Genomic DNA, 19724 nt, shown 5'->3' on the forward strand with positions numbered 1-19724 from the left:
GGAAAGCCTTCAGACCTTGGCCATGAAACAGGAGAAGGATGCAACTCCCACCACTTCTGTTGGGCACTTTTCTGAACATTCTAGCCAGACCAATGAGGCAATAAAAATAAAGGGCAATAAAGATATAAATAAAAACGTGAAATTGTCTTTATTACTATGTGACAATGAATAGGTACAATAAAAATCCTAAAAATAAAAAAACTTTCAAAACCATAACTGAATCTAACAAGGGCACACGATGCAAGGTCCACAGTCCCAGAAGAAAACAGGAAAAATTCTTCATAAATTTAGGGTAAACAGAAATTTCTCGATGAACACAATAGGTTTGGGTCATTAAGAAAAAACTGAGAAACAATTAAAATTTCTGATATTTGAAATATACCATTAAGAAAGTAAAAAGAAAATAAATACTGACTTGTTTCCAGGATATATAAATAAATCTTACAAGTCAATATTTAGAAGAAAAGTAACCTGATAAAGGGTAAGCGAAAATATTTAAACACTTCTCAAAGAATACAGATGAGTGCTCAAAGAAAATGAGAAGATACTTGATTAGTTTATAAGGTAAGTGCAAATCAGGCCATAATGAGATAGCACCATTCTCTGGTTAAGATATTTAAAACAAAAAAGATGGACAACATCAAGACTGCAAATGTGAAACTAGAAATCTCATACATTGCTTATGGGTGTGCAAAATCAGACAATTACTTTGTAAATGTTTGGGAGTTTCTTAACAGGTTAAACATACCTTACCATATTACCCTACAAATTAACTTTTATGTATTTACTCAAGAGAAATGAAACAACAGGTCCACACAAAAACTTATACAGAAATGTTCATATACAAGCTTTATTCACAATAGCCCAAAATGAAAAACAACCCAAATGCCTATGGATAAATAGTGGTATATTTAATAAGTAAGTGAGTGACTGTGAGTGATTGTGAAGTGGCATAAGGGAACAATTTTGGGCAATGAAAGTGTCTATGCCTATAGTGGTATTGGTTAAATAGATGAAAACACTTGCCCAAACTCATGACATTGTATGTACATTTGGAATTAAAGTGGGTATATTTATTACAACCTAATAAAGTTGATATTTCACACAAATAATGCTCTCAGCCCAGATGGTTTCATTGGTGAACTCTATTCTATGAAACATTTAAGAAAAAAACACCATTACACACACACACACATACACACACACACACTTTTTCAGAACACAGAGGAGGATATTACATTGTGAACTTGTTTTTTTAATGGCTAGCATAATCATGATGCCAAAAATGAGAAAAAATTATAATAAAATTCATAATATAAATAACACAAATCCTTAAAATATTAGCAAGTTAAATCCAGCAACATATAATAATGAAGTGGGGGTTTGTCCATGGAATGTAAGTTTCAATAAATATTTTTGAAAATTAAATACAATTCATTATTTTATTTTTATAAATGCAGAAAAGCAATTGACAAAATCCAACTCTCATCCATGATAAAATAGCTCATAAACTAAGAATACATATGAATTTCTTAATCTGATAAAAAGAAATCCAAAACTCCTACAGCTAGCATTACACTGCAAGATGAAATACTGCACATTTTCTTCCTAAGATTGGGAACAAGATAAGCATATCTATTTTCATAATTTATAGTAAATATTAACTCAAGGCCTCTGCAACAGGAAAGAAGAAACAGAGCAGAAAGACTGAACTAATAAGTAATAATGTATTTGCTAACCACATGACTGTTAGACAAACAAATGAGAGGCGCCTACAAATTATCTCCTATAACAAGTTTAGTAGGTCACAGAAGATAAAGCCCACACACAAAATGAGTTTATATCTGTCTCTTATCAGTCAATACTTAGATAAATAAAATTCAAAATCCAATTTAGAAGAGTGAAAATGTGTAAGACCATCTCACTGAAAATGAAAAAATATTGATGAAATTAAAGAAGCCCTAAAGAAAACCGATCCTCTCCTCTGTTCTCCATCAGGGCTGCACCAACCTGCAATCCCACCAACAGTGTACAAAGGTTCCCTTTTCTCCACAGCCTCGCCAGCACTTTTCTTTTGTCTTGCTGTCTTTTTGATAATAACCTGGTAACAGGTGTAAGATGATGTCTCATTGTGGTTTTGATTTTCATTTTCCTGGTGATTAGTGATGTTGATTGCACCTTTTCATGTACCTGTTGGCCATTTGCATGTCTCCCTTTGAGAATGTCTATTCAGGTCCCTTGCCGTTTTTCATTTTTATTTTTATTTATGTATTTTTTTCTTTGCCTGTTTTTTAATCTGATTATTTAGTGTTTTTTTTGCTATTGAGTTGTATGAGTTCCTTACATATTTTGGATAAGAACCCTTATCAGAACTATTTAGCCATGATGTGGTAACAACCAAAATGCCCATTAATAGACAAAAGGATAAAGAAAATGTAGTTCATATACACAATGGAATATTATGCAGTCTCAAAAAAAGAAGGAAATCCTGCCGTTTATCAAAACATGATGAACCTGGAGGACATTTTCCTAAAATAAGCCAGGCACAGGACGACAAATGCTGCAGGATCTCATTTATATGCAGACTCTATAAAACAGTAATACCCATAGAGGCAAAGAGGAGAATGGTGGTTGCCAGAAGTTGGAGGGAAGGAGAAATGAAGAGATATTACAAAGTTTCACTTAAGTACGATGAATAATTTCTGGAGATCAAAGTTCTGCTATGTGACTATAATTAACAATATTGTATTACATACTTGAAATTTACTGAAAGATATCTTAAATGACCTCACCACAAAAAAAGGTGATGGATATATGAATTAACATGATTGTGGATATTATTTCAATATGCCAGGGGTGCCAAACAAATGTACATAAGTGGACACTTTGGTCAGCATTACTCAAGCAGTAGTTCGCCATAATCTGAAGTGTCTGGACGCTGATGGTAACAACTTTGAGCACCTCTTGTCATTGTAGATGTCAAACATGATTTGTATTTATCTTTTGTTATAGGTATATATTGAGTATTACAATTTTAATACAGTTTTTCTTTCTTAAAATGTGTATACATTTTTTGGATACCTTCTGCATATATATATATATATGTATGTGTGTATGTGTGTATATATATATATATATATACACACACACATGATCAAATATATATATGATCAAATTGTACATCTTAAAAATAATTTTGTCAATTATAACACAATAAAGATGGAAAAAAAAAAGAAATAAAGATATACCATGTTTATGAATATGAAGCCACATTCTCTCCAAATCATAATTCTGTCAGGCTCATCAGAAATGAAAGTGACCAGGTGATTCTAGGACGGCGCTCGGAAACATAGCCGCCTATGTAGATGCCCAAACAGGGTAAAGGGTAAGGGATGAGCTTTTCAGTAAGCGGCACTGAGAAACTGGGGATTCTATAAGACATAAAATCAGACTACAATGTTACATAATATAAAAAAATAAAATTCAACTGCAATCTCAGTCCATACCACCTTCTTTTTCCTCATGCTTAAACATGAGAATCATACTTCATTCCTCTGTTTTCTCCTCCTGGTTTACAGTCCACAAAAGATTTTTCTGGATTATGCCTCTTAAATATCCTCTTAAATATCCTAAATCTATGCACTTCCTTCATTGCCACAGCTAGTACTCAGCTCTGAAGCATGCCATGCTTAGTTCTCTGCCAGGAGAACTCAGTTCACGAATCTCTGTACAATCTGCCCCTTCTCATGACGCAGGGTTAGCGACACTCAGGAGTCACACCGGAGGGAAGCCTTCTGGGACAAGCCAATGAATGGAGTCCCCAACCTCACGTACTTACTCTCCATCACAGTGAGTCTCCATCTCAGCCCACAACCTGCTCCATTTCACACCCTTCTCTGCCCTGCTCTACGTCTCTTGGAGTAACTTCCATAGACTCCATTGCCCAGGTTCTTTTCTGGATCTGCCAATGGGGGGCGGGGTGTTAGAGGGCTGCAGGGCACAACCTTTCTTCCCCTCCTGCCGCTGCGAGTTTCGGGAGTGGCTGCCTGACTGTGTGTCTCCAGCTCCTGCCAGGCAGCCCCATGTGGCCAGCTCCAGCTCCCTCAGGCCACACTGGCATTCTCCTCTCACCTTCACCCTTCAAGTCTAGGGACGGTAACTGCTTCAAGACGTCGTCGTCCCAACTGCCCAAGCATCCCTTAGGGGCCCTTCACTCTGCCATTGGCACTTACATGGAATTCTATTCAAAATACTAGTGAGTATTTTGAATAGACATTTCCTGTCTGAACCCTGACTGAAGGGTCCCATTTCCTGTCTGAACCCTGACTGATCCACCCGAGTGCCACCTTGTTTAATGTTCTTCATTGTGCCTGGCACCATGGGCACTGACTTTACTCACTTACCCGTTTGACCACCTAAGGTGTGGACACCAGAGAGGCAACTTGTCCCTGTCACTCAACAGTGTGGACCCAGGGCCTGACACAGCACTCTACATACTTCTGAACGCTAACACATTTCTGGTTGAGTATGACATAAAATATTGACATCAGTGTTTATAATAAAGGTATTATAACTTTAATTATAAAGTTGATGAGATGATTTCTCCTTATCCTTCAGGAGGAGGAGAAGGAGGATCCTGAAGGATAAGAAGAAATTGTGTCATAAAAGTTATAGTAACTTATGCTACAGCAACTTATGCCAGGGTTTTACTATTGAAGATTTTAAAGAAATGAGGTGATTAGATGTGGAATTTACAAGTATAATTGGAAGCAATGTGGGGTGCAGACTGAAGACGAGATGAGCTGGAGGGATTCCAGGTAGGAAGCGAATGCGATTGTTCCAGACACAAGAAGAAGGAATGCAAACAAAACGATCATCGTGGGAATGGAGACGAGGAAATAGATTTGTGAGAAAGAACATTTAACTGTAGTGGGCGGTGAGGAAGACGGGAAGGAAAGGCTGCGAAAACGCTGTGAGTGTTGCCGAGTTACCAAGGCCCCTGTGGCAGACAAAGACATGGACCAGTCCAGGCAGAATGCAGCCGGACGAGACACAATCCTGACTTCATACCGCTATAAGGTCGCTTTGCTTTCTTTGGAAAAATGATACTCAGCACCTCTGAAAAGAAATTCTAAAATATCTGTAGTTATACATACATTGTGAGAGAGGTTAAGAGAAGGTGGATATTTTGAACTGCAAAAAAATAACACACCAAAAATGTCAAAAATCAAAATGTTCATTTTTTCAAATTAGTATTCACATTTCTGTAAATTTATCCAAGGAAATACAAGCTGGTCAAGTACAATTCTTAGTTACATTTAACATAACAATAAAAATAGGAAATAATCTAAAGTCCAACATAAACAAAATGTTTAAACATAATTCCCATTATTAGTTAGCCATTTTAAATAAATAAAACAAATATGAAGACAGTAGAGTAATATGGAATTGTGTACAACTTAATGGTTAACAGAAAATAAGTCATAATAATGTCATTATTCCGAATGAACCGTTATTCAGAGCTCTGTTAAAATTATAAATTTGTGAAGAAAATGATCAGGTGACACTGCAATCGGTAAGTTGGAATTAGAGAAAGAAAACACTATGAATGTTTTTCTTTAGAGTGCCTTCAGCCTTGTAACAATGGTGTTCAAGCTTTAAGAAAAACAGTACTTTTTTTTTTACCTTTTTATTATGAAATACAACACAGAGAGGAAAATAAGACAGAATTGCACAACATAATGAATGTCTTCAGAGAAAACCTGTCTAGAAACAATTTAGGCCAAAACACAGAAAACTGCCGTCTCCTCGGAAGGCCTCCTGTGTCCCACTCCAGTTACACTCCCCCTCCCAGCCCGACCCCCGTTTCCAGAAGTCAACACTATTCTTTTTTGTTTGATGATGATAATTTTCTTGGATTGCACTACAGTTTTAGCATTCATGAATAAATCTCTGTAAAACACAGTATAGCTATGCCTACAGTACACAGATTCAATTATGTTTAGATTCTTCTCCACAAATTATGTCAATAAAATGTATCCACATGGTTGTAATTCCCGCTCATTCATTGTTGTGACTGTATAGCATTCCATTATATGAATATATCAGTATACATACATTTTACTGTTAATGGACATTTGGGTTATCTCTAGCTTGGGACTATTAGAAAACATGCTGCAGTGAGATTTCCCTAAGAGTCAGATGCTAGATCACAGAGTAATGTGCATAGTCACATTCGACTGTAGTGCCAAACTCGAAATGTACTATAATTTCCAAAGTGGCATAACGTGTACTCACTCAAGCAGGGTGACTGCTTCTGGAGCTCCGGTATGTTAAGCAGGATGTTAAGACAGCTTACTTTTTGCCAATCTGACCGTCGTGTAGTAGGATCTCATTCTGTTTTTAAGTTACATTTCCTTGATTACAAGAAGTTGGAATGTATTTTCATGTATCCATTGACCATTTGGAATTACTCTTTTGTGGAGTACTTCTTCAAATCTTTTCCCATTTTTAAAAAATTGTTTTATCTTTTTCAAAAGTGTTTCTACAGGTTGTTTATATGTAGGTTGTTTATATGTTCTGAGTACTAATCTTTTGTTGGTTATAGCCATTACAAATAGTTTTCCCATTCTGTGGATTATTTTTTTTCTCTTTGCAGTGTCTTTTGATAAATAGAAATAATTAATTTTAATGTAGACAAAATTAACAATATCTTTATTAAAGGTAGTGATTTTTGTATCTTTTTAAACAAATCTTTTTTCTGATGCTAAAGACACAATATTTTCCTATGTTATGTTCTAAAATAATTACAGTTTTTATGTATTTATGTCTATAATATATCTGGAGGTGATTTTTTTTGTCTGGGTCCAGTTTCATTGTTTTCTATAAGGCTTTGCATATCAGTATTACCTCTCTGGCAATTTTTGTCTTATGCATTTTAAGCCAATGTTGTTAATTAGTCACAAATTTAGAAACATTATATTATCATATTATCAGACAATCTTGGCAGATTTATCCTTTCATCACTATGTAAAGCCTCTCTGAGTGTCTAGTAAGACTTCTTGCCTTAAAGTCTGTTTTGTGAACATCATCGTATTTAAAATTGTTTTTCTCGGTCCTTTGATGTAAAGTGAAAACCAGGGTTCAGGGTTGCTTTTCTGAGCAGGAAAATTTTTCAGAATCTAAAACACCTTCTTAGAAACAACTGTATCTACTAAACAAGTCCCTTTAGTTGCAGAATTCATTTAGAATACAAATGTACACTTTATTTAGAAATCATCTCAAGATGTTTAAATGCTCTAACCTGTAGCCTAATTATTTCTGATTACAGACAGAGGCACTAAATCACCATGAAACAGCCCCTGTTTGAAACACCTTAGGCCTCTGAAAAGCTCTGCATGCGCATGGCAAATCGCATTTATACAGAAAGCAACAATGCTGCATAAACTATTCTGAGCTACACATTCAATCCAAAATAGTCAATGAGAAGTAGTCTGCTGCCTGGGTAGAAGGAATGGCATCCTTCCTAGGTGTTACCATAGCAATACTAGCATTCAGGAGTCTCAAACTTTTATGTGCTCAGAATCATCTAGGACACTAATTATAAGTGCAGACATCTGCTTCCCATGCTTTGGACATATTTTTGAGAAAGTCTTTAGTTAATTTTGATACATATCATAGTTGGAAAACCACTGCCATAATTTAAAGAGGAAGAAAAAGAATGTGGAGTAAGAGATTATGTCAAAAAGTGTTATTTGACATACGAGTGTTTTTTTGAGATGATTAAATAGGAATAAAATGGAGAAAGATGAAAACAAGATAATACAGTTTTATAGAAATACTAGAAACTATAGAAATTACATAGTTAAACACATTTCAGAATTTTTAAAAAAAATTCTATCAGAAACAATATAATATTTGGTCTTTGGGTGTAGTATATTCATGATATAATTTATAAAGTTATATCTATAATTCAACATTTAATTAGAACTTTTTTCAGTATCAAAATGATTGAAAAAGCATGAAGTTAGGAAGTATTTTACAGTGAAAAGTAATTTAAAATGCTAAGCAATTTAGAAACAAGAAAAATAATATAGGCAGAAATGTTGTCTCTATTAGTTTATAAGCAAATGATCTTTATCTGTCATATACAAGCAGAAATTAAATGAGTAAAATAAGATATCCAAAGAAAAGGAAAACATCTATTTACTTAGCCAACTTCTTCTGAGACACTAAATCAACTTCCCCCACATAATACACATACGTGTCTCAGTCTCTTTTGTTGAACACTTGGTGTGCCCTCATTCTGGAAATAAGTCATTTTATAAAGTACCTCCTACGTTTTTGTGCTTCTATCTAGTATTCCATTTCACACTCGAATGGATTTTAAGTTCATTTAGTATGTTAATTTTGTCTTGTAACTAGGTTTTCTTCTATATTTTATATTGTCTTCCAATTCAGAGAATGATTTAAATGTCTTTTTCAGTAGCATGTGTTCTTTAAGAATTTTAGAGTGATATCCTCGTGTAATACAGACAAAACTTACTGTATCTGATGGGGACCTGAGGATCACATTATATTTAATTAGTAATGTTCAAAAAAGGGAAGCTCAGCCTTGCTTAACTAGTCTACATAGATGATGATAGTGTAGGTAATTCTTAATTAAAATATTTATTTACCAAAAGATGACACAAAAGGAAATTTAGCAAATCACCAGCGAGGAAGTATGCTGAGCAATGATAATGATCCCATAAAATTCAAAAATGAATTTTATTTCTCTCCTCTACTCAAACATGTAACTCTTACTGCCACACTACATTCGAACTCTTTCACCGCCTTTTCTGACGTGAATCCTCTAGCCCCAGTTCAGCAAACTCCCCACGGAATCTGAGGCTCACTCCTGCTGTCACTTGGCTTATCCTCGCGAACCCTGTCCCAGAAAGCCTGCTCCCTGTCCAGTTAGTCTGTGACTGGTCGTAGCTCTCACTAGTTTGCTTTATATAGTCTCCTTTTCATTCTCTTCCTGCAGTTCCCTAATTGTTTCATGGCTACAGCTCTTATGTCTCTAATCTCTGTAGGCAGAGACCATATATTGGGGAGAACAAAACAGTATTTTAAAGGCAGAAAATAGTTTTGAAATGTATATGTAAGTTTTATTACATGCTTCCCACGAGGTCTGTCAGGAATAAAATAATTGCTTAATAAACTCGATCAAATAGCACAGCCAATAATAACTGGAATGGTAAAATGAGAAAACCTGATGACTGTTATTATCTGAACATTTACAAATACAAAAAAATTTTTAATGGTAACATTATTTGTACTTCTTAGAGACTCAAACCTATTATTTCACTTGAAATAGGTATGTTTAACTATTTCAAAAATCTTGGAATTAATGAGATGCAAATATTTAAATGTTTCAGTTTATCTTAAGTCTCTATTGAGTAAAAATATAAATGCATGTGGGAGACACCAAAACGACTAGGTTCTGGTTTCAGTGTTTAGTATTTTCATGCTTCCTCCTTATCTGTGCTCTAGAGTGATACACATAAGCCGATTATCAAAATAGTTACGAAGTTGGCATTTGTAAGTACTTAGTGAAATTTATATTGTATATCAGCACTCTTTGTCAATTTTCACATCCTTAAACAAAAAAAGTCTCCCCAATATATGGTCTCTGCCTACAGAGATTAGAAAACAATTAAAGCAAAATCTAACCAAATAAATCAAAGTAAAAAGAATATTCAGTGCTCTATTATATAAAAAGACTTTTAACCTAATTTAAAATAGTAGAGAGAAGAACAATCAGAGAAGAGTGAATGAAAACGGTACTCATTTTTACTTATGTTAGAAAGTCTAAAGACTGAAGATTAATTAGCTCCCTCAACTCTTGGAAACAGAAAGTCAGTGACTGAATCCATGGACTTACCCTGACAGCCTGCAGCACCCTCTTCTGTAACAAGGATGAAGGTGGACCAAAGCCAGCTAGCGGCTCAGGCCCTTCAGTGCGGGCAGCAAAAAACAACTGGTAATAGAACAGGTCATGTCCTTAGTAAAAAGAGACCCCTAATTTAGACTATCCAAACGTAAACTCATTAATAAGTGATTCTCCAAGACTTGGCTTTTCGTAACTATTATTTGTGTTTCCTCCCAGACCACTGCTCAATGCTCCTAACCTCCTTTACTACAACAGTAAAGCCAAGACTGAAATGAAGCCAGCTTTTTTTCTTCTGTATCAGGGGTGTCCAAACTTTTTTCAACGGTTTTCACCACAGGCCATATGCGGTAAAATACACAAACAGCCGGGCCACTCACTCGAGGTGAAGTACGTATTGCCTCACCTGGTTTATTTAAGGAAACTAAATATATTTTTGGAATTTGTTGTGGGCCAATTAAAAATGGATTGCGGGCCGCAGTTGTCCCGTGGGCCACAGTTTGGACACCCCTGTTCTATATCTTCAGATTCACATGGTCTTTTCAAACACACTATTTCAAATAAACTACGTAAAAAAAAATTTAAATGACTATAAAAATAAGTGATAGGCGTTCATTTAAGCATAATGAAGTAAACTTTCATAAAAAGAAACATGAAGTCATAGCTCATTACATACCACAGCACTCGGGGCATTTTGGATGCTTCAGGGTATTGATTCCATACCCTGGAAAGCAGCGGTTGATCCACACCATTTGGAGAGTCCCTTCAATATAGTATATTTCAGGCAGTGGCTCCGCACGTCTGCCTAGGACTTCTACTTGCTGATTAAAAAATCTCTCTATGAGATTTTTAGCCTAAAATAGAAATAAAATATGAAAAAAATTATTATCACAAACACATGTAATTTTAGAGTAAATAAGATTGCTTACGTATTTAGAAGCAGGGGCAACCAAACTCTTGAGCTCCTTACTTTCTCTTGCATTCACAGGACATAAATAACACATGTAAAAATTAAAAGGTTTCACCTGGAAACCTCAAATATTTCCAAACATACTTCCAAATACAACACAAAGAAACCAGACATATATCCAAATGTTTCGGTCCCTTTGGCTTTTGAATGATGAGCATATGAGCAAAATCAAGACAGCACTATGAAATTAAATGTATCCTAAGAAATGAACTCTAACAATTAAATGTAGTTTAAAAATGTACTTTAAGAATATTTAAGAAGCACATCCTGGGGTATCCATTCCATTCTTTCCACAAACAAAAATCAGATTTAAAAACAAAAGGAAATACAGCACATGTTAAAACTTCCAGTCTGTGTTACAAAAATTGAATTTACAAAATAATTAAGGCATCATTCTTATCTATAATTAATTCCCTTTTTTGTCTGTAATAATTATTCTGGATTGACTCCTAAAATTAACAAGAGGCTTATGCTGTTCAGTGACTGATAACTTTTACCTGTTAAAGGTAGGTTCATGGGTCCCAACCCTCTACAAACCAGTTAGTTCTGCTCAGTCCTCTCAGGCCAACCTGCCCTCTAATCTCGTTAGGAGTGTGGAAGAATGGACTCACGCTGATCTGTGACCACTAATGGTGGTTTCTTCAAATGTCTTACAAGTTACATGCCTTCCGTGAAAATTTCTATAATTATGAAAATGTTTTTCAACATACTGCATTCAGGATAGGAGATAAATAGATAGATATACAACTCTTATTCTATTAATTACTTAATAGCTTTGTACAGTTTAAATGGTTTTCTTATGCTATTGACAAATTCTGCTAAATTAGTTTCTATTTACTTGGTCAAACACATAAATTTTATTTAAGAAAGTGCTTGAGAATTAATTAGATACAAATATCGTATCTAATCAACTATGGTTAGTGGCCAAACTTAAAAGTTTCAGGAGACACAACCATAATCACTTCGCTTCCTAACACTCCATCTAAAAAAAAAAAAAAAAAAAAAAAAAAAAAAAATTACCTCTATCAGAGGAAACCTGATAGGAACAAAAATGATCATATAAGTCAGATTCCTGTTTCCTTTTTTCCCAGGATCTTTTATATGATAAAATGGAAAGAAGGTCAGAAATTGTTTGAATCATTGACTGAATGTTTTATGAGTATTTTGATGGTTGACATAGGGTTAATGATCTGTGCCAAACGAAGGGTAACACTGAATTATTTGAGTTGTGTAAGAGTTACAGATATAAACAGATATAAACATTTTGGACCACTCTGGATGATACAAGAACAAATCGTAATTATAGAAACTCTCCATAAATGAATCATCTGGTTTAAGATACAAAGACTTACTGTGACTGAATAAAACTCAGACTGCCTCACCCACACTAGTCCTTCCTTCACATCTCCCCACACTGAATAAAAAAACAAAAAACTTTACAGAATGATTAAGAATATATGGAGAAAAGTGTTATGCAATGACTGGTCGACTATAGGACTGGAGGGAGAAAATATTACCATTTCAACAGCGATCAGCAGGTAAAATGCATGACGTTTTGCATGGAGAAGTTGAACAGCTTGTTTTAAATACCACAATCTGCTCCACTGTCCACGCCAAGTGAGGAAGTAAACAAAGGCAACTAGAAAGACTGTAATATTTGCTCTACGTTCGTCCAGCAACCCAGATGGCAACAACTACTTAAAATTATGGGAGTTCTAGACTACACAACAAATATCACCCATTATAGTACAAGTGAAGCTCCCATATCCACGAGGGGAGAATGAACACCTCCCAGTCGTCACAGATATTACACTTGTAAGTCCTTTGGAAACCTTTGGTTAACATGTGTATTTGGGACTCTGTGGAAAATTAGTATAGTCATCAAATGGGGTGGAATTAGGAAACAAAAAAATGAATTGGAGTCTTGAAAGTATCTTGAAGGAAATGAAAAGAACTGTAAATTTGCATAGAAAAAACTGGTGGTCTTGGTGCTCTGGGAGCAAATGAGAGAGATAAAATTCAGATCTTATAGGAGAATATTCCAGTGGAGAACTCTAGAAAAAATGACTAACCAAAAACACAAGGTTATCTCTCACATAATAGGAACATGAATAATGAACACTTGTATCAAGGAATTAGGCAGAGAACTATGAGATAAAGCTCAATTCCAAAGCAAAACCAGAGAGAGGAGAAAAAACAACAAAAAGTAAAGGGTTATGTAACAGTTTGAATTCTATGCCAGCTGGAATCCAATCCTAAGAAGCACAGTTAATCTCAGAACTTTCAACAAGCAGAAACAGTAACACCGCAATCTGGAGACTGGAGACCACTTCAATCCCGAAGCAAAAGACAGAAGAACCCACTCTTCACTCAGCGAAGTCACCGAAGCGGTGGTTGTTCCAAGAGCTGTAACTCGCGCTACAAAGTGAGGCTCTTTACAAGAAAGACTAAAGACAAATTATAATTTATGCTTTGAAATGATTAGAGATTTCAACTCACATTGTTTCTGTTAAGTAGTATATTTCTAATTGAAAAAAGCAAGCAGATAAGACGGAGTGGGAGGATAGAACTGACATTTTAAAATACAGGATAATATTTCCATTTCCAATCATATGGTATACTCCCTACCCTAAAAAATCCTCCTGCTAAAAATCATCTAGCTAAATACAACAGAACAATGATCTTGTGTAGCTATATTTAACAATGAAAGAGAAAGAGGAAAAAAAAATAAAAGACAGGAAGGAGGAGAGATGGGGGAGTGGGAGGAGGAGAGAGGAGAGATGACTACAGATGCTGAAAAGAAGAAAACGACAAACCCAACAGTAGCTGAATCCCTCATTCATCTCATGCCGATCTGAGTTTCCCAGAGGATTATACTTTATTAGCCTAAACAGATAAGGACAAAAACCTTAAACTTGTTTAAAAAATAAAAATAAAAAGCAAGACTCTAACAGTGTATCATGAAAAAAAAAAAACAATTACAGAAGGTAAATAACAAAATACCTTCTATCAGAGCTGGTGCAGAGAGAAGGGTGGTGGAGGGAGTGAAGGGATGGGAGAGATCAAAAACCCCTTTGTGAATTCCTAGATAGTGATTTGCTTTTAAGTAGGTTTGGGGTTTTACTGTATTTTCTCTGGTGTTAGATTCCCAAAACAGAAATTAACATAAAATTGGGCTTTGCTTGAGAACAACCTGGAGCATTAGGCAAAAGCAAACAGAACTGTACAGAAACATATCCACAACCTCGGCCAAAGGGGCTATCTACTGATAAAGGTGTGATAACAATCAGAATTATGAAGCATGGGATGACATAAGAAAGCATAGAGGAGACACCAAACTGCCAAATTAGACCATCAAGAAATTCAGGTAATGGAATTTTCATTGCTTAAAATACAAAACTGACACAAAGTATCCTTAAAACACATAAACATAAAGTGGTATGAAAACCTGAGAAAAAATGTATTCCATACAGAGAAAGGATATTTGAAAAATAATGCATTTAAACAACACATAATAAAGGGAGTGAAAAATGGAGTGAAATTAAAAATTCAATGGACAGATTGAACATCAGGTTAGTCCCAGATGGAGCCAGAATAATAAAACACAATAAATATCTAAAGAAATTATTCAGAACGTAGAACACAAAAAAGAAGAAAAGTAAGACAGTATAAAAAATACGAAGAATCAATGAGATAATCTAAACAAAGTTCCAGAGAAGCAAAAGGGGCAAAAGGTAATTTTCAAAGGCATTCTGGCCAAAAAATATAAGACCTCATGAGAGCAATGAATCTTCCGATTTCAGCGGGACGATAAATTCTGGAAGAAGAAAAATGACATGAGAAGGAAGGACTGAGATGCAAGCAGGAAAGGTCAACAAAGAAATGGATACAACTGCCGGGAAATGTAAACAGACATTCTGAAAAAATCATAATAACAAGTAGAAACATTTTAAAAAATGAAGTAAAATAATGGGAAACAAAACCATGAAAGATGAAAAAAGGTCCTCAGAGCCAAAGGCCTCTGAAGCCAGTGAGCGTCTGTGGAAGGCACAATAGCCTAATAACTGGTGGTTCTTCTATCAAGAATATTTGATAAAATTTGAAGCAGACCCACAAAAAGAGTATTAAAAAAATCCATTAACACCCAAATAACAGGAAAAAGTATCAGTTAAGAAAGTGTTCAATCAATACAGAAAAGGAAGGGAAGGAGCAAAACCTGAAGAATAGAAAATCAGGGTAAATAATGTGTAAGGAATAATAAAAGTAAATCCACATAAAGCAGTGGTGTGATTTGAAAATAATAAAGCAACGAACAAGGAGAACTATAAAATAGAATCATTTTTTTTAAGGCACAATAAAAAGAAAGCAGAATAAAAGGGAAAAGTTTATAAAGAATAGATGGGACAAATAGAAAAAAACATGGAAAGATGGTGGATTTAAATCCAAACATATTGATAATTAAATGAAATGTAATTGGTGTAACTATTCCAATTAAAAGGCAGAGATTGGATGTAAAAGATTGTTAACTGGACCCAAAAAGAATGAGGTCAGCGAGTTGAGCCTGAACAACTGAAAGGAGACTTTCTGAGTCACTGTAAAGAACTGAAAGGCCCTTCAGACTAACTCACAGCTCGAAGAGCAGCCTTTCCAGGGCAGGTCCCCAGGAGATGAAGGTCTGCAAAGGCATGATCTCCCACCTGGACAGTCTGTCTCCCAGAAGACCCTCCCATGAAGACGCCCCTCAGCCCTGATGCGAAGGCCGAGTCAGGTGGTAGAACAAACCCTGCGCTAGTCATCTCCAGGGTACTGACAGCTGGATTCATGTTTCTCATTTAAAAAGGACACCCACATCTGAGTGGACATCTCAGCCCACTGGAGATCTGCAGCCCAAAATCTCTAAGCAACCTAAAAGCACCACTAGAATCTCTCTCGGGGATTGAAGCTCGAGTCACCTGACGTGGACGGCTCTCCCCTGACCCGGGAGCAGGCCAGTCCACCACCCCACCCGCGGCCTCATACCTGCTCTTCCCTTTGACTACCTTTGCTTCATTTACTGATTATATTTCTAACATAACCTAATTTTTATTGCCTGAACAGAACTGTTTGGAAAACATTCTTCCTTTCCCTTCCAGTTTAACACAACACTTGTCTGTTCTGAAAATATTAACGGTCCAGACAGAATCTTTGGTTTCACCCCTTTAAAAATGTTTAACTACTCTCTTGCATGATTTTGATGGCCATGAATGAGTTCACACCTCGATGGGCCTTAAGTGACTCCAATGTCACTTCTTCCATTGTCTCTCTAACGTGGGGAAATTCAAGGACTAAGGCCACTCAGTCCTGGGAAGCAGTGATCCTTCTGCTCCCCAATACCACTTGGGGACTAGATAAAAAATCTGGTATTTGTTGGAAAACAAATGGCATCTGTTAGGGCATCCCAGCCTGAAAACTTGGACCAATCAAAGCCATGCTAATCTTTCAATCCTGGCCCAAATGTAGACAAACTCAGGTGCTCTTTTAATGACTCTCATGAGAAAGCACATGATGACTTAATGTCACGTGTGTTGATGACTATTCAGATCAATCGGCATATGGAGAACATGAAGTCCCCGCCTCAGAAACTGGATTAATACTTCCCTCAAGCCTCAGCTGGCATTGTCATGTTAGTAGCTACTGCTGTCACCAAAAAGTCTCCCTTCCTCCGCCATCATCTCCAACATACACTCTTTTGCCCATAAACTTCGACAAAAATGAACCCAATGGAACTGATATTTTGGGTGTGGTCTTTTCGATCCTCTCTCCACCCCAAACCCCATAACATATAAGTGATTAGAAAAGTCAGATTGATTGCTCTCTGTTGCTGGTGCCCCAGGACATACGTCCTATAATTCAAAGGCAAAGAAAAATGTCGATCTCAGGGATGAGAATACCCCTAAGGAAAAATGTTTAATGGAAATATTTAGTAACATATAGATTGATGATTTAAGCTGTATTTCAGGAGGCTTTGGGAGTATAAATAAGACATCATCACCCTGTCAATTTCAGGGCAAAAGCACTGGGTATTGACCTGAACATATAATACATACACCTTTAATAGGATTTTTTTAATAATCACAAAATAAATAATTTTATATTCCAAATATTTTAAAATATTATTTTTATAAAGTGTTTATGGTCATTTAGAGTAATAAAAGGTAGGAAAATATTGCCACGAATTTACATATTGTTCATTGAGCAAGAACAATATGTTAAATATAATATAAAAGAGAACTAAATTAAGTTGCTGCTGAGATTATAGCATAATTTTCATACTAAGCATAGATACAGGATGCTGGGTGTAGAACAATATAAAAATAGTCAATAAACATTATAGATCAAATTTTTTGTTTAGGATAGATAACAGTAACATGGAGAGAATTCTACTTAAAAATTATAAATTAATTTGAAATAGCAAGTAAGGCCAAATAAATGGGAAAATCATCTTTCGTAATACAATCAGTTACAAAATGCTAATTTTCAAAAAAAAATTAGCTCTGTTAATATCTCATCATTTACTATTTTATGAAGTTTTATTTTTATTACTAAATCCCCTAAATGTGTGTCAGGGACGTGGGGGATGTGTTTTATAAACAGCTAAAGTGCTTACCTACACCTTATATACTGACATGTTCATTTTTTTCCTTATTTCCAGCCTCACATAACGTACCTTCAAAAGCCTTCTGGAAGGTTCACAGCTATGGTCTATACATGGCTTGGGTACTTTTTCAGTGTCTAAAGATAAAACTGATAAAACATATTATATTTTATTACAGGTCTAAAGTACTATATCACAATATTTAAATTGGCTTTTGAACTATAAAACAGATTATCTGTCTAATATTTCTCCTTCACTAAAAAATTAAGCAATTTTCCTAATGTGAAAGCATTCCTTTCAGCTAAAAAGAACTAAGCCAAAGATTTGTTTTATATACAATAGGAAAACCTCACAATTATAATGAACTTAAGAATTAATCAACTTTCTTAACAGTGAATGTTTGGCTATTGATTTCATAAAATTTCAACAACAGACTAATTTTAACTTTTGTAACATATATATGTGTATTCATTCAATATCCTACTTAACACTACCCATACACTAGAAAATGTGTCATTTGACTAACTCGATTCCTAATCACTACAAAGTGATAAACCACAATAACAATACTGAAAAGGGAATGAGGCTAGACCTTGGTGGTGGCCATAGTAACTGAAATCATGGACACATTCCTGCAGGCAAGCACTCAGGGGCCCATTTATTTAACAAATAGTTATCGGGAGTCTACTATGTACCACGAGTTATTCCAGGTGTCTAGGATACGTAACTGATCAAAATTGGCAAACTCTATGCCTTTTTGGAAATTATATTCTAATGCAGGCAAAGAAACAATAACAATAAACAATAATCAGTACATAAACACATTGCACAAAAAGGTGATTAAGTACTAGGGTTAAAAAGAAAAGAAAGAGCAGGGAAATTAGTACTGGGATTGTAAGATAGTGATGGGTCACAATTTTAAATCGAGTGGTAATTAGTGATATTAAAGCAAAAAAAATGAGAAGGACCGAGTTGCCCATGAGATAAGAGACTGTGACTTCTCAAAGTGAGAAGCATGCGTGGGATGCTAGAAGGGCAGCAAAGGAGATGAAGTCACATGAGGCCATATCGTGTAGGCCATGATAAGCTTTGGTTTGGTTTGGTTTATATTCTGAGTGACAAGGAAGCCATTACAAGATTTCTGGAAGAGGAATAATATGGAGAGTAGCATGACAGATTAAATTGTTGGCCCTGATTTTCTACTCTCTATCCATCCACACCTTTCTCCGGGCCGGTGTGTGGGCAAAGGATCGTGACTCTGGGATTGGGCACAGGACTTGCCAATGGCAATGCAGAGAAGTGAAAGTATGCTAATTTGGGGTCTTGGTCTTAATGTGTTTCCAGTTGCCCTCTTGGGCTTCTCTCATCACCACGAGCAGAGCTTCCCACTGGGGGCTGTTGCCACTTCAGACATGCTCCTATAATCAAAATGGATGGAACACTGACAGCTAACCAAGCAAAGCTGGACCAACAACATGACACAGCACCACCTGAGTCCAGCCTGGACAGAGCCAACCCGAAAAAAGCTATGCTCAAAAAGCTAAAGAAAATAATGGACAAAGAAACACAGAGGAAAATGATGCCTCAAATAATAGAGACTATCAATAAAGAGAAAGAACTTATAAAAACGAACCAAACAGAAATTCAGAAACTAACGATGACAACAACTGAAATGAGAAATTCACTAGAGGGTTTCAATAACACATTTGATTATGGAAGAAAGAATCAGTGAACTTGAATATAAGTTAACTGGAATTATCCAATCAGAGGAGCAGAAAGAAAAAGAAGAACACCTAAGAAACTGGTGGGACACATTGGGTGTATCAACATACGAATAATGGGGATCACAGGAGAGAAAAAAATAAGGACTGAAACAATACTTAAAAAAAGAATCCAAAAATTTACCAGTATGATAAAATACATGAATCCACATATCGAAGATCAATGAAATTCAAGTAGGCTAAATGCGTAGGATAAATTCAATACTAAAACACAATATAATGAAACTGTCAAAAATCAAATACAAAGCGATAATCTTAAAAGCAGCAAAAAAGAAGTAACTCATCACATACTAAGAGTCCATAAGAAGATTAAAAACAGATTTCTAATCAAAACCCATGGAGATTAGAAGGTACAGAGATAACCTATTTAAAGTATTAAAAGAAGAAACTTTGAACCAAGAACAC

General features: G+C 35.5%; 1 protein-coding gene across 1 annotated transcript in view; it reads right to left on the reverse strand.

Annotated features, from left to right (window-relative positions):
• Positions 1-19724, reverse strand: part of ZPBP (zona pellucida binding protein) — a 42955-nt gene that overhangs the window by 6790 nt on the left and 16441 nt on the right. The window contains exons 6-7 of the mRNA XM_033088169.1: positions 17611-17687; positions 10611-10788 (exon numbers count right to left, since the gene is read on the reverse strand). Of these exons, the coding sequence (XP_032944060.1) occupies positions 10611-10788; positions 17611-17687 (255 nt within the window). The remainder of the gene's footprint in view (positions 1-10610; positions 10789-17610; positions 17688-19724) is intronic.

This window comes from Rhinolophus ferrumequinum, chromosome 20 (assembly GCF_004115265.2).
Source record: "Rhinolophus ferrumequinum isolate MPI-CBG mRhiFer1 chromosome 20, mRhiFer1_v1.p, whole genome shotgun sequence".
In the NCBI taxonomy this organism is placed as follows: domain Eukaryota; kingdom Metazoa; phylum Chordata; class Mammalia; order Chiroptera; family Rhinolophidae; genus Rhinolophus; species Rhinolophus ferrumequinum.